The 15,212-nt window shown below is 37.6% G+C and overlaps 7 protein-coding genes across 7 annotated transcripts; 4 read left to right on the forward strand and 3 right to left on the reverse strand.

The window, feature by feature from the left end:
- Positions 1–65: 65 nt before the first annotated feature.
- On the reverse strand, positions 66–1,033 carry SAPINGB_P002684 (uncharacterized protein; the record flags this gene model as incomplete). Its single annotated transcript, XM_031997402.1, has 2 exons — positions 66–702; positions 777–1,033. 2 exons carry the CDS (start codon positions 1,031–1,033, stop codon positions 66–68), a joined length of 894 nt encoding a protein of 297 aa, XP_031853293.1.
- Positions 1,034–1,543: 510 nt separating this feature from the next.
- SAPINGB_P002685 (uncharacterized protein) lies at positions 1,544–3,037 on the forward strand (the record flags this gene model as incomplete). Its single annotated transcript, XM_031997403.1, has 1 exon — positions 1,544–3,037. The coding sequence occupies one exon, from the start codon at positions 1,544–1,546 to the stop codon at positions 3,035–3,037; it is 1,494 nt and encodes a 497-aa protein (XP_031853294.1).
- A 47-nt stretch (positions 3,038–3,084) lies between these two features.
- Positions 3,085–3,981, reverse strand: SAPINGB_P002686 (uncharacterized protein; the record flags this gene model as incomplete). The annotated part of the gene is made up of 1 exon (XM_031997404.1): positions 3,085–3,981. One exon carries the CDS (start codon positions 3,979–3,981, stop codon positions 3,085–3,087), a length of 897 nt encoding a protein of 298 aa, XP_031853295.1.
- A 686-nt stretch (positions 3,982–4,667) lies between these two features.
- SAPINGB_P002687 (uncharacterized protein) lies at positions 4,668–6,815 on the forward strand (the record flags this gene model as incomplete). The annotated part of the gene is made up of 1 exon (XM_031997405.1): positions 4,668–6,815. One exon carries the CDS (start codon positions 4,668–4,670, stop codon positions 6,813–6,815), a length of 2,148 nt encoding a protein of 715 aa, XP_031853296.1.
- A 400-nt stretch (positions 6,816–7,215) lies between these two features.
- SAPINGB_P002688 (uncharacterized protein) lies at positions 7,216–8,172 on the reverse strand (the record flags this gene model as incomplete). The annotated part of the gene is made up of 1 exon (XM_031997406.1): positions 7,216–8,172. One exon carries the CDS (start codon positions 8,170–8,172, stop codon positions 7,216–7,218), a length of 957 nt encoding a protein of 318 aa, XP_031853297.1.
- Positions 8,173–11,715: 3,543 nt separating this feature from the next.
- On the forward strand, positions 11,716–12,775 carry SAPINGB_P002689 (uncharacterized protein; the record flags this gene model as incomplete). Its single annotated transcript, XM_031997407.1, has 2 exons — positions 11,716–12,441; positions 12,485–12,775. The coding sequence occupies 2 exons, from the start codon at positions 11,716–11,718 to the stop codon at positions 12,773–12,775; spliced, it is 1,017 nt and encodes a 338-aa protein (XP_031853298.1).
- Positions 12,776–13,542: 767 nt separating this feature from the next.
- Positions 13,543–14,724, forward strand: SAPINGB_P002690 (uncharacterized protein; the record flags this gene model as incomplete). The annotated part of the gene is made up of 1 exon (XM_031997408.1): positions 13,543–14,724. The coding sequence occupies one exon, from the start codon at positions 13,543–13,545 to the stop codon at positions 14,722–14,724; it is 1,182 nt and encodes a 393-aa protein (XP_031853299.1).
- Positions 14,725–15,212: the final 488 nt, after the last annotated feature.

Below are 15,212 nucleotides of genomic sequence, written 5' to 3' on the forward strand. Positions count from 1 at the left end.
TTATTCATCATCATTATTATTATTATTATTATTATTATTATTATTATTATTATTATTATTATTATTTACACGGTAGAAGAAGTGGTCTGCTCTTTTTTCAGGCTGGCAATGACCCGCCACATGGAGTCGCGTTCCTCGTCGAGGGCATGTCCACAAGCAGCCCAGCGGATTTTGCAGTCCTTATCAACAACATATACGTATCCAGCGTATTTATTTTCAAGATGAATAGCTGCCTTAAGTTCCTTTGAGACGCCCTTTCTATTTGCAATAAAGTATCTGTTTGCACGGTCCGGGTCTTGGAACTGGCCTTTTATTTTGCCAATAAAGAGTTTGACAATAAGCTCTTTTGCAAAGTTTTCGGGAATGTTAATGTCGACAACCTGGAAGCCATCTTCGGGTACTGATACTACAGCGGCGTGGAGGGAGTCGTGAGTCTCCGGTGTGCCGCTAGGGACGTAGAAGTATGAGTCAGCCTGACGCTCACCAGTGACAGCAGTGAAGATACGCACAATGCTAAGCTTGCCAGCCAAGGTAGCCGTGGTGCCCTTCTGGTCAGGATTGGTTAACGTGCGGCCACAAAAGTTAGGCATGTAGAGGGCTTTGTCGCTGCGGAAGTAGGCCTTGGGGGCGATCCATGCTTTGCCAAAGGTATTACGAAAGCTATAAATGTCTGCAAACTGAGACTTTGAGATTTCTTCAGTTCTAGTCCAAGTTAGCAAAAATAAAAAATAAAAAATAAAAAAAAAAAGAAATTAATCCATATATGAAAGACTTACAGTTCTCGACGGCGAGCCAAATGACGTTCGTAATTGGTAAAGTCGGCCTTCTTTTGGGCACGAGTACGCGTATCAACACCAGAATTGTCGGTCGCCAGCGGAACCTTTTCGTCGCCAATGGGCCGGGTCAATGGTGAAGCGGCCACACGCTTGGTAACAGCCTTGGAAGAAATGGCTCGCAAAGCCATGGCCTGGGAGGTCCATAGCGTGGAAGTAGGGCCCAAGACGGGTCGAGTAACAAAAGCTCTGAGGACCATTTTTTTTTTTTTTGTATTATTGAAGAGAAGTTCCGTAACGTGAATAAATGGCTTGAAGGTGGTTGTGAAGGGCCCAGTTAGACAGCAGCCCTAAGAACTTGACCCGCAACATAACGGCCTAGGGCTTAGGGGGAGGAGAGGGCGAAGATCGATGGTAACCCTCAACCCTGAAAAATTTACAGGAAAAGTATAAAAAGCGTGCAAAGCCGCCACCTTTTCCATTTCTTTTCTTCTTTTTTTTCTCCTTAGATCAAAAAACGGAGACTATGCCACGACAAATGGTAGGCTTAAACTACTTTTTGTTGCCAGATGATCATTTTTAAATGACTTCTTTGTCTTCCAGAACAACGCTCAACATATAGGAAGTTTTGCACCAAGAATCTTATTCAGTTAGGGTGAGGGTGTATTAATGCTCAAAGTTGCGCTACAACCGTTGTTTTAAAAGGATAATATTTTGTAAATTTTGTAAAATTTTTTTTTTACCTTCTACATACAAAACTCAAGTTTAAAATGCAACCTGTGGATGGATCGTATCTCCATTCGGTCCTCAAGTCTGTTTTTGGCAAGTCTGCATTTCGCTCTTGTCAAGAAGACATAATTCGTGCTGCTCTTGAAGGCTATGATCTTCTTGTACTTTTGCCTACAGGCCATGGAAAGTCTTTGACATATCAACTTCCAGCGGTTGCAACCAAGTCTCCGTTTGGAGTCACGATTGTCGTGTCGCCGCTTATTGCCCTCATGAAGAGTCAGTTAGACGGTCTTTTGGGAAATGAAAAGATCCATGCAGCCGCTCTACATGGCCAACTCTCAACAGCCGACCGTCAGCGTGTGCTCATGGACTTGACAAGTAGTGCACCGCAGACGCGTCTGCTTTACGTGTCTCCGGAACTCTGTGCCACCCCGGCCTTTCGCAAAATGTTGACTAAAATGGCGGTGCGCGGAGCAGTGGCTCGGTTTGTGATTGACGAGGCTCATTGCTGTGTCGAATGGGGGCTCGATTTTAGGCCATCGTACAAGGAGTTGAGATATATGCGCGAAGAGTTCCCGTCAGTACCTATCACAGCACTCACAGCCACGGCATCAGAAACGGTGCAGCGAGGGATTGTTGAGATGCTAGGGCTCGACACACCTCGGCTCAAAAAGTTTACAACGTCGGTCAACCGACCCAACCTGCACTATGAAGTCAAGTACTTTACAACGCATAATTACGAGCGTGATATTATTCCAAATCTCGTCAAGTTTTTGACAGAGTACAAGGCACGTCGTGAAAGTGTTGAGGCCAGTTTACAGAATCAAGAAGGTAGTACAGATGCCGCAGCTCTTGCGTGGCTCCGAAGGCGAAAATCTTCAGGTGCTGGAATCATATACTGCCGCAAAAAGTCGACTGTAGAGTTGGTTGCCCAAGCTTTGCAATCTGCTGGGTTTGGTGCCAATGCGTACCATGCCGGACTTTCTCAAGAACACCGCGACAATGTACTTTCCGAGTGGCTAGCAAATACACCTGGGTTTGAGGTTGTAGTTGCGACAGTTGCATTTGGCATGGGCATTGACAAGGAAGATGTCCGTTTTGTAATTCATGCTGACTTGCCTGGGTCTGTTGAAAGTTACTACCAAGCATCGGGACGTGCTGGGAGAGACGGCAAGGGCGCACGGTGTATTCTGTATTATTCACGCGAAGATCGAGACCGAGTGTTAGCTTTAAACCGTGGCAAGGGTGTCGGCGGAGGAGACGAAGAGGAGGTGGTACGCAAAAGATATTCAAACACGCAGGAAGAGCCGAGCTCTATTGCTGTTGGATTGAGATGGCTTGTACAATACTGCGAAAATACAAACTCGTGTAGGCATTTGTACTTGTGCGGGTACTTTGAGAAGGAAGTTCCGCAGACACCGAGTGCCGAATGGTGTCATTATGCATGCGACTATTGTAAAGATGCGCGGGCCGTTTCAAACCGGAGCAAGGTTCTTGCTGAAGAGAGTATGGATTATTACCAATTTTACTATTAACTATTAAAAAATAAAAAATAAAAAAAATCTAAACTGCTTGTATACATTTAATCATCGTACATGTTGACGATGGGAGGCTCGGGCTTCTTAAAGTTCTGGGCATCGTCCTTGATGGCCTTACGTAGACGCTCCTGGTCGGGTGCAAAGGCTGCAATAAAGTCTGTTTCAAGGTCATGCACACGGTTACCCAAAATGATGAGCGAATGGAGGGGTTCTCCAGCATCATACTCAGCCAGTTGTTCCAGGGTATCTGCGCGGAAAGCTTGGGTTGGTGCACCAAGTCGTGACACACCGATACAGGGGGTTTCTGGGCCGTAAGCGCCTTCTTTACGAGATTCTTCAATTTCGAGCATCTGCTGGGCTGCTGTGGCAATGGACATGTATCGTGGGGGTTCATAAATGAGTCTTCCGCGGGCCATATTTTCAATACTTTGTTCCTTGACTTTGATGTCGAGCAGCAGCAAAGTGTGGAGTCCTAACTGACGGTTCTCCAGAACTTTATCATAAAAGGATTCAGGTTTCCATGAGTCTGTGAAAAACACCAGCGACACTGTTTGGCCAAAGTTGTAAAGTTGTAGACCGCATGCACCAACGGCGTTCATCACCGAGGCATTGTGGATGATATTGTAAGGAATATTGAGTTCGCGTGCACGAAGAATAAGATCAGTATGAGTAGTAGCACCCAGTGGATCGCCAACTACCAAAAATGCAATGTCGTCTGTCTGTGCGCCAGCAAGAATGTCATCTGATCCGCCTTCCACAAGTTCTCTGTCGGCCAAAATGACTTCACGTCCATAGTACTTTTCGAGTGACTCTTGGTCGGCAGCCATAAGAATACTAGTGTATGCCTCGAGGTACACGCGCTTACACTTGCGGACTGTATCAAGACCACGGACAGTAATGTCGGAGACATCTGAGAGACCGAGACCGATTAGGTAGAGCATTGTTAATGAATGTTTTTAGTTGATTGTGAAGGGAATTTTTAGTGAATTTTTTTTTTTTTTTTTTTTTTAATTTTAATTTTGATTTTGATTTTGGAGGTTTGAAAAAAAAAAAAAAAATTGAGAATAAAAAAATTTCATGTCACGTGAATGAACATACGGCTGTGATATATATATATATATATATATATATATATATATGTACGGCTGGGATGGCTTTGTCTATTTTCTACTCAAAATCTTTCTTTCTTCCCCATTCCATTACCACCACCATAACTACACCACCTTTTTCATTATCACCACAATCTCAACAACCATCAAACCAGCTGTTGTGCTTCTTTATTATTTATCTTTTTTTTTTTTTTTACTTTATTTATTTCTTTATTTAATTTTTTTTTCCCCATTGCTTTCTAAAATACATTAGCATATTATTGATATAAAAGCCTTATCGCTATTTACCTAGGCCGCAGTCTGTATCTTCTCTGCAACCAAATATATATTACTGAGGTTCTTTGTCCATAAAGCTGTCGCTGTCAAACGCCGCCGCCACTACCTCGAACCTAGTTTTTACCCCGGCAGATCTTCCCGGGAACTTAACATCACCTCGATCTTTTAAAACTCGTCCGCATCACCATTGTCGTGCTGCGTCCTTGTCATCTTCCTTATCAAGTAGCCCTAGGCTCGTCACCATGACTAGCAGACCATCTACCAACGGAAGCAATACTTCTGCTGCAGATGGAGGCAAAGGCAAGACTCCTGATCGTCTGCCATTGCTTCCTAAAACTATCCAAGACTTACCTCCAAATTCTTCCACCGAAGAAACACCGACGGCTGATCTTTACGGGTTTTCCTATGTTAATAATAATCTCTCCACACCAGTTTCGCCCAAACAACTTTCAGAAACCGATCACGTGGGCGATGGCCTGATACCAGGACCAGCCCATGATGAAAGCACCCCGTTACTTTCGGCATCAACATTACCGGCCCCTCGTTCGGGTCTCCATTCGTTCCCTCCAGCGTTTGGTCAGAGTGGCTCGCAGTCGCAGGACCATCAGGATCCCAATGCGTCACACAATTTTTGGGACCTTCTGTGCCACTGTATCGAGTCCCTTACCAATGCCGGCACGCTGGGCGTTGTCGGCGCTGTTATTGTACTGATTGTATTTATCACAACATGCTCATCGATTATTCCTGGAGTGCCATGGGCAGGCAATGGTAATACTGGCGGAATTGCAGGGTCCATTCAAGGGTTTGAGGACCGCTTTGCACAGGCTTTACAAAAATCTGCATCAGCCAACCTCACCCGAATTGCACTGGGGGGCGTCTCAGATTCTCAGATTACAGTCTATGTGGGAGCCCAAGTTAGTTTTGATTACACGCGGGCCGAGGACGCTACTGCTGCCTGGCTGCTACGTGCGGCTGGCGGTACCTTGGGGTCGATATCTGTGGCGGAGTCTGCAGCCCAAGTTTATGTGAAGCAGGAGGAAGATAACAATGAAGAAGATAATGATCCATATAAGCTTGCATTTGTTGCTCATGCTCCACCGATTGATCAATTTTATCTTCAAGAAGGCATCATTACTAACCTTTCAATGGGCATCAACCTGACGTCGTTTGACCGGCCTGGGTTGCTGACAGATATAGCTAAGCGATTGCTTTTAGGAGACCCGATACCTGTAAGATTGACGACGGTGATTACCCTGCATAAGTGGTTTATCCCCTTTGGGTCGTATCCCGTGACGATTGAAGCCATTATTAACGAAAAGAAAAATAGCGCGTTTAAGGATCTTGATAAGATGAAGCTTGCCGAACTTGAGATTCAAAACCCCCCCGGCGCAAAATCACTCGACTTTGCAGCACGGCTACGGGCCGACTTTAAACCCCCGATTTCCGCTCACGTTCCGCAAATCAACTGGGACCTGGCGATTCCTGGTTGCAACTATCCTGAGCGCCAGCACGATGTTGTGACAATCACAAGCGTGCACAACTTGCCAGTAGATGTGAGTCCGCGCCGGGCGCTGGAGCTTAAAGTTGCAGCCGCGATAAAGGCTATTTCTGATAAGATTAGCGAGATTTGTCCAGGGACTGGACATTCTGTGCTTGATAAGTTGTTACAGGGATATCTTGCAGGGGAAAGTACCCATTTAGTTGTTAAAGGATCTTGTGATCAGTCTGCAGCTTTGCCTTGGTGGATGGCTGAGGTACTACAGTTTGTGCAGGTACCTATTCCTATTCCTAAGAAGGGTGATGATGGCGACAACACCAAATTGGTGGAGGAGATTGCGTTTTCATCAATGAAGATTCAGTTCCCACCTCCACGGTCACCTTTTGACCGAGAGCCCGCCCGACCTACGGTTCCACCCAAGATTTCAGGACATGTTGCGGTGACGATTGATCCGCCGAAAATTTTGAACTTGACTGAAGATATTGGTCTTGGAGTGGATAAGATTCGCGGGCAGGCGAATTTGATTTCGACAGAAACCGGGGTGCTGTTTGCCAAACTGAATATATCTGAATGGGTAGCGAGCACGACATGGGCCAAGAAGAGTGATCCACGGCGGATTCCCGAGGATATTGGAGGAGGAAGAAAAGAAGGAGAAGAAGGAGAAGATGAGGAGAATGATTTAATTGAGTATGTGATTGAGTTTGACTTGACGGCAGTGCCGTTGACTGTTGTGGACGAAAAGACTTTGTCTGGGATTGCGACGCAATTTGTGATGCGAGGAGAAGCTGCTGTGACGTTTGATGCTGTAGTGGACGTTCATTTAACCACTCCTGTGGGGGCCTTTGGATTGAATCAAATTCCTGTTCATGGAGATACCATTATGAGGACGTAAGTTATTGATACAATAATAATAATAATAATAATAATAATAATAATAATAATAATAATAATAATATCAAATGAATCAAGTTTGGTCTATTCAAATGTTTTTTTTTTTTTTTTATAAAAATTGTAAATTCAAAAGTCATTCTTTTACCCCATATATTGGTAAAAAAAATGATTGTAATGTAACATGAAAGTGAAAATTTTTTTAATTTTTTTAATTTTTTTAATTTAATTTTTTTCAAATTTCAAATTTCAAATTTCTTTTTTAAATATCAATAGAAAAGAAAGAAAGTAAGAAAGAAATAAAAATAAAAAAAAAACGTCTCCAAGTATATTAATTTGTGTGTTTGATTTGTATGTTTTTTTTTTTTTTTGTGTATATACAACGTAAAATAATAGTAAATTGTTTAACCAGGAGGAAGCTGAGTAGCATCGACAATCTCATCAGCGTCCTTGACACCCTCATCCGAGCCGGCCGAGTCGAGGGGAGTACGGGGAAGAGCCGTCATGCCTGAGCGGGCAAGCTCGAGAATGCCAAAGGGCTGGAGCAAAGAGATGAAAGAGGTAATACGATCGGGCTTAGCGCAGAGCTCGACAATACAGTTACGGTCAGAGATATCAGCGACCTTGCCACCAAACTGGTGAGCGAGGGAGGTAATATTGCGGAGGTGCTCATGCTTGTGGCGGAGAGCCTCAGAGGGTGCGAGGTTTGCTGGGTGGAAGAACTTGCGTCCAGGGGCAGCAGGAGAAGCAGCACCAGGAGCAGCACGCTTGTAGATCTGGCCATGGTGATGAAGAAGCTCTTCAAAGTATTCAGGACCAAGGAGTGAGACGCGGGCCAAAAGAAGTTCACGGGCAACAAGGGGGGCATGGGTATAGTCGAGTACAGCCCAGACGGGGACAAGATCCTCAATCTGTCGGCGGGCCTGCTCAATGACACCATCAAGACCTTGAAGAACAATGGTCATACGGGACAAATCCTTGACTTCAGTGTTTGAGACGACAAGAGAATCAATGTTAAAGCCGCGGGCGGCAAGGGTTCCTGAGATACGTGAGAGTACACCGGGCTCGTTTTGGACAAGACAGTTAAGGACGTGAGGTTTAGCGGCAGCGTTAGTAGAGGCGACGTTAGGAGTCTCGTAGAGAATAGAAGAGATGGCAGCATTGGTAGACCAACTGGGAGTCTCGATTGTGGGAAGTGGGGGTTGTTTGCTACCGCGATGGAGAGTCTTGTAGGCTAAAGCAGAGATGGAAGAGGCTGAAGAGTTTGCACGGGTGGCTGGGCGGTTTGCAGCAGTTGCGAGGGCTGCAAGGGCCTTTGCCATGCTACGGCGTGGGGCCGCGGCAGTCGAGAGGGGAGCCATTTTAGGGTGGGTAGGTGTGATGGGAGGGAGGGGGGGGGGGGGGAGAAGTTTTAAAAAATTTGGTGATTTGAAAAAAAAAAAAAAAAAAAAAAAAAAAAAAAAAGGAAGAAAGGAAAGGAAAGGAAAGGAAAGGCTGGGAGGAATTTTTTTTTTTTTTTTTTGGTGGTGGTGGTGATGGTGATGGTGGCAGGTAGTCAGCCAGACAAAAAAAAAAAAAAAAAAAAAATTTTTTTATTTTTTTATTTATTTTGTTGTTGGTTGGAACAAAAAAAAAAAAAAAAAAAAAAAAAAGAGTCACGTCACATGATATTAATAAAAAAAATTTTTTTTTTTTTTTTTTTTTTGGCGGGATCGGCAAGCGGTATCGGGTAAATGAAAGTTAAGTTGATTAGAATTAACAAAATGTAACTGAATGTAAATAGTTAAAAGAAATGATTAAATTAAATTAAATATTTAACTAAAAATAAAAAATGTTTGGGTACATAGAGGGGTAGTTAATTGTTTTAGAAGAGGTATTTATTATATGAGATAAATTTGTCTCTAAGAAAACTTTTTATATAAAATTTCTTTTTTTTTTTTCACTTTCTATAAAAAATCATCAGCTCATATATATATATATATATATTAAGAATCAGGAATGACTGGAATGAGTGAATAAGCAAAGAATTGAACGGATTGAATGGGGGTTTTTTTTCTTTTTTTTTTTTTCTTTTAAAATAGGACTTGAATTTCAACAGATATTATATTTATTTTTATTTTTATTTTATTCTTGTACTTGTACTTGTACTTGATACTAGTAGCAGTTGTTGTCAAAAAAAAATTTATATTATAATTAGTATTATTTTGGTATAATATACCTATATAGGTATATTTCTAGAGTAATTGATTGATTAATTGATTGACTGATTGATTGATTGAAAAGTATATACTTAACTAGTTGTATTAACTAGTTGTATTTGAGCAATGTATTTTTCTTTTTTAAAAAAAAATAAGTTAATAACTACCTTGATAACTGTATATATTAATATCTGAATAAAAGAAAATAAAAAAAAAAATTAAAATTTTACTTCAAATTCAAATTCTTTTTTTTTTTTTTATAAAAAAAAAAAACGTGTTAATTATTTAACAGCATGATTAAACAAAGTTCCATAAAGTAGCAGGTTAATTTTTTTTATTTTTTTATTTTTTTATTTATATTTTTTATATTTAAGTATTTACATTTAATGGAAACTATTTAATTGACTTTTTTTTTTTTTGTATGTTTGAATGTTTGAATGTTTTTATAATAATTTTAAAATATCATTATTATTATTATTATTATTATATAATTTTTAAAGTAGAAATTAAAAAAAAAAAAAAAAAAAAAAAAAAAAAAAACATGAGATTTTTCATAAATAATAATAAAAAAAAACAAAAAAAGAAATTTAAAATATTTAAACAATATATATACTAAAAAGATATATATAAAATAAATTTATGAAACTACTATAGAAATAAAGAAATTTGTTAGTCTTTAAGTCTTTGGCAGTTTCTTAAATTTTTATTTTGTTGTTTCAAACATTTAAACAAAGCCTTTATAATAATAACAATATTATCATTAATGATATATAAAACAAAGATCTTAAGATGATCCTTTTTATATATATATATATATATATATATTTAAATAATTAAAAATTTAAAACTGTTTTTTTTTAGTTATAACTAAAAAAATCTTCGTTTAAGAATAAGAATGGAGGGGTTATTTTTTTTATTTTTTTTTTAAATAAAAGATAAAAATATAAAAAATAAGCGAGATTTTCTAATTTAATTTAATTTAATTTAATTTAATTTAATTTAATCATTGATTGATATTCGTTATCTCGGTAAATGCACATCTACAATAAATCAGTGCAACCCAACTTTATCGGTTAACTCGCTTTGTGCCAAAGAAGGAAAAAAATCTCCAAAAAAAAAATCATCTTTTTTTTTTTTATTTTTTATTTTTTCTAGGCATAGCCACATTAAGAAAGAAGGAGGACGTATTTGAATTGAATCAAATTGAATCAAATTGAATCAAATTGAATCAAATTGGATTGAATTAGATTGAATTAGATTAAATTAGATTAAATTGGATTAAATTGAATTGAAATACATTAAATTGAAATAAAATAAAATAAAAAAAAAAAAAGTTCTAATTGTAATGTTTGTTGATGAGTGTTTAACTATGTTCAGGCACAATAGACTTTAAAATTAAATAATAAAAAAATAAAAAAATAAAAAGTCACAGAATGGCCCATTTGATAGTTTTTAATTACTATCATTGAATTGAAATAAATAAGTTTCTTCTTTTATATATTAAATACAAATTAGAAAGAAACAAAATTTTTCAAGATAATTTTTTTTTTATATTTTTTTTTTATATCTTAACAGTGGCAAAGTCTTTTACTTTTGTTTTTTAAAAACAAAATTAATTTTTTATAAATTTAAAATAAAAATAAAAATGGCCCATTTTTGAATTCTCATTTTACCTCACTTTATTTCACCCCCCCACACATACACACACATACACGTAAAAAAAAAAAAAACCAACAACCCTTTTAAGGATTTAAGCATAACTTTTAAAAAGTTAAAAAAAAAAAATTACAAACTTATTCAACGGTTGGACATTTCAATCATCAAAATTTATTAAAAATTTATTAAAAAAATTTCAAATATATTAAATATCAAAAGTTCTTTGTACCAAACAAACAAACAAACAATTAAAAACTTTTAAACTGGTCTTATTTATTATTATTATTATTATTATTATAAAAATAATAACTTTGCATATATATATATATATATATATATATATATAATAAATACAAACATTCATTCCCCTTTTCAGATTATATACACACACAAAAAAAAAAATTACTTGGACTTTTTCCAATCCATTGGAACTCACCTTTAACCATTATTGTCTGCTGATCAAAAAAAAAAAAAATTTAAAAAAAATTAAAAATCCACCCATCCCTTTCATTTGAATTTATTTTATTTTATTTTATTTTATTTTATTTTATAATAATAATAATAATAATTCTTCTTCTTCTTCTACTTCTTTTAATTCAATACAAGAATGTAATCATTTCTATATTACACTGCTCGTTTTAATGGCTTTAATCTTTTTAAATTATCAATTTGTTTAAACTTCATTCATTCTCATCCAATCCAAATCTTTCCTTCTCCCTTCCCCCTTTCCCCCTGGACTTTTCAAATACTTTGTGGTATAATAATAATAATAATAATAGTAATGTATATCATGGCACCATGCAGCTTCTTATAACTTGTTTTTATAACTTTGGTCTCCATTATTCACCACCATAAAACACTTCTTGTCAAGACATAATAACCAAATAAAAAATAAAAAAATAAAAAAAAAGTATATAAAAAGGTCTTTTAATTCCAATATTCTTTTAATTTTGTTATTTTTTAATTTCTCTTTCCTTTTTTTTTTTTTTTTTTTTTTTTTTTTTTCTTAATATCATTCTCTATCCCCATCCTAACTTATCCCATCAAACAATGAAACTCTCCGTAGCAACTGCCTCCGCCGCTATCCTCCTTAATGCAGGTATCACCTCCGCTCATGGTATCGTCCAAAACCTCAAGATCGGCAACGACTGGTGGACTGGCTCCCTAGTCTACCAAGACCCTTACAAAAATCCAGTCCCTTCACGTATCGTCTGGCCCTTCTTTTCCAATGGTAATGGCCCAGTAAAGGATGTCACCTCCTCATCAATCACTTGTAACGTTCTTTCTGGTACTGGCCAGCTCACTGCAGAAGTTGCCGCCGGTTCCTCAGTCACCTTCTACTGGGATACTTGGCCAGAATCCCACAAGGGTCCTGCAATGACTTACCTGGCCTACTGTGGTACCTCTCCATGCTCATCCGTTTCAGACCCTTCTTCTCTTTCCTTCTTTAAAATTGCCCAGGATGGTTGGGATGGTAGCTCTTGGATCAGTGATAGACTCATCGCAAACAATTACTCCGTCTCTGCAACTATCCCTAGTGATATCAAGCCAGGGTATTATCTTATGCGTCATGAACTTCTTGCTCTCCATGAAAGTTACATGTCTGGTGGAGCCCAGTTCTATCCCAGTTGCACTAACCTCAAAATTACAGGCAGTGGAACTGCAGAACCAAGTGGTGTCTCATTCCCTGGTGCTTACTCGGCTTCTGATCCTGGTATCTATGTCAACATCTATTCCAATTTCAATCCCAGCAATTATGTTATCCCTGGTCCTGACGTGTATGTTGCTGGTTCTGGCTCTGGCTCTGGCTCTGGTTCAGGCTCAAGTTCTTCTTCTTCTTCTTCTTTCTTCTTCTTCTTCTTCTTCTTCTTCTTCTTCTTCTTCTTCTGCTCCTGCCTCATCGTCTGCTGCTACTTCTGCTCCTGCAACTTCTTCAGTTGCTACCTCGGTTGCTGCTACCACTTGCCCCACTTGTCCCGAGGTCACAACATGTCCTAGTGTGGACTACGAAGATGATGTCCAGACTTTCACTCTCAGCCAGAATGGTATCGAAATCACAGGTACTATTACAGTCACAGCCAAAGTTACAACTGTCACTGTTACTGCTTAAAAAAAAAATCCACTTCTCATGGTAATGCTGGACGTTATGTCATGGAATTTAAAAGAATTTAAAGAAAAAAAAAAAAAAAAGAGATTGGTATTTTTTTTGTGTATAAATAAATAAACTTTATAGGTATTAATTTTTTTTTAATATAAAAAATTGTAAAAAAAAAAAACTGGTATATTTGAAAAATAAAATTAAAAATAAAATTAAAAAAAAAAATTAAAAAAAATTATAAAAATAAAAATTCCATGAGCAAACCATCTGGTTTATATAACTTTCAAGAAATCTTGAATTTACAAATTTGTAAAACATGAGTAATGCTCTCTCTCTCTCTTTATATATTCCTTTCAATTTTTATTGAGCAAATTCTCCTGCCATTTTAAGAACTCTTTTTTCTTCCCTCTCTCTCCCCTCCTTAGTACAAAGATTTTTTTTTTTAATCATCTGTTTAATTCTGAACTAACTAACTAACTAATTTTTTTTTTTTACTGAACTACTTCAATCACCACCTCCTCCCCCCCTATTTAAAGTTGAGTTTCGGGTGCAATTCCCGGGTTCTCTGTTGTTTTCTAATTTTAATGACCCAAAAAAAAAAAAAAAAAAAAAAAAATTGATCCCAATAAACCTTCGAAAGACTTAAACCTAATGTCTCATCTTGAAAAGAATTATGTAATCAGATCATGTGACTAACGAAAATATTTTGAAAAAAAAAAAAAAAAAACTCTTCCATCTTACTTTAAACATTCATCATCATCATCATCACATATACTCAAATGACTACAGAACCCAACAACAAGCGGAAACAAAATAACAAAAATTCCAACTATAACCCCAAGCGACAACGTTATAGTGGAAATGGTAACTCAAAGCATCATGGCCCACGGCGTGGAGCTGCAGGCAGTGGCTCGTACGAAGTTCAGGCCGTAACAGGGACTGCAGGGACCTCGCGGTTACGGCGCAAGATCCGCGACACTGAGCGGCTGCTTCGCAATGGAAAGTTTTTGGAAAACAATGCAGAAAAGCGGGCCGAAGTTGAGCGTGCGCTTGGGGCTCTTCGTGCTCAACTGGAGGATGCTGAGGCGTTGCAGCGAGCTCGTGAAATGGCAACCAAGTACCATAAGATTCGCTTTGTCGAGCGCAAAAAGGCTCTAAGACGTGTCGTACAAGAAGTCAAAGCGATTGCTGCTGCTGCTACTGCTGCTGCTAATACTAAAACAGATGACGAAAAAAATAACGAAATTAAAAATCAAGACAAGTTGCGTGCATTAGAGGTTGATCTGTATTATACCATTGTTTTCCCACGCTCAGAAAATTACGTGTCATTGTATCCTACATCAGATGAACCAGAGGACGCCCAGGTACGGAACAGGGTTCGTGAGACTGTTCGTCGGGAGATTCGGAAAATGATGGATGTGGAGGTTTTGCCCAGCGGGTTTGTGATTGTGGAGGAGACTGGGGAGGATACAAAGCCAGAAGTTTCTGAAGATGGTAAGGATACTAGAAACGAGGATGAAGAGGAAAAAGATGAAGAAGAAAAAAAGGATGAAGAGGATGATGATGAAGAAGAGAAAGAAACAGAGAAGACAAGGAAGGAAGTCATGTCTAAGAAAAAGAAACAAACAGGCCCTCGGCCTTCTTCCCGAGCAATTGAATATGCAGACGAGCTACGTCGCAAAGTTGTGGATGATAGCCAAGTGTTTATTTCTCCTGAGATTGTGATTGCTGAACGGAAAAAGGAGGGCGTGAAGAAGGAAAAGAAAAAAGAAGAAGAAGAAGAAGATACTAAGGATATCAAAGTTGAAGAAAAGGTCAACGATGAGAAGAAGAAAAATAAGAACAATAAGAACAATAAGAATATTAAAAAGGAAAAGAAAGAAAAGAAAGAAAAAAATGTGAAGAAGGAAGAAACGGATGCTGGGGAAAAAGAAAATGATGAGTTTTTTGAAAAACAGTGAGAGATAAGGTATATTGTTGATAGAGAAAAAAAAAAATATATATATATACTAGAATTGAAGAAAGGATATTCAAATATTATTGTTTAATTTCAAGTATTTGGTTGGTTTTAATTTTTTTTTTTTTCACAAATAAATAAAATCTTCCATCTTTAGAACATTTGAAAGTTTTTAAAAAAATTCTCATTTTCGTCTAGTTATGACCACCGTATCTCAAAAAAAAAAAAAAAAAAAAAAAAATTACGTAACTACTAAACATTATAATCCCATGTAAATGGTTCACTGGCCATTTTGGTTTTCAAAGAATTATTAGAGGTCATAAATATTAAAAAAAAAAAACATCCGCTTTCTATCTAAGTATATACAAATAACTAGTTTAATTGTTAATTAAAAAAAAAAAAAGTTTAAACGAAAATAATATGATATAAATTTATATCATATTATTTTCGTTATACAAATAATTTATTAAAGCTTCTACACCATCGTATGTA

Source organism: Magnusiomyces paraingens (genome assembly GCF_902498895.1).
Source record: "Magnusiomyces paraingens strain CBS 517.90 genome assembly, contig: contig2, whole genome shotgun sequence".
Taxonomy (NCBI): Eukaryota; Fungi; Ascomycota; class Dipodascomycetes; order Dipodascales; family Dipodascaceae; genus Magnusiomyces; species Magnusiomyces paraingens.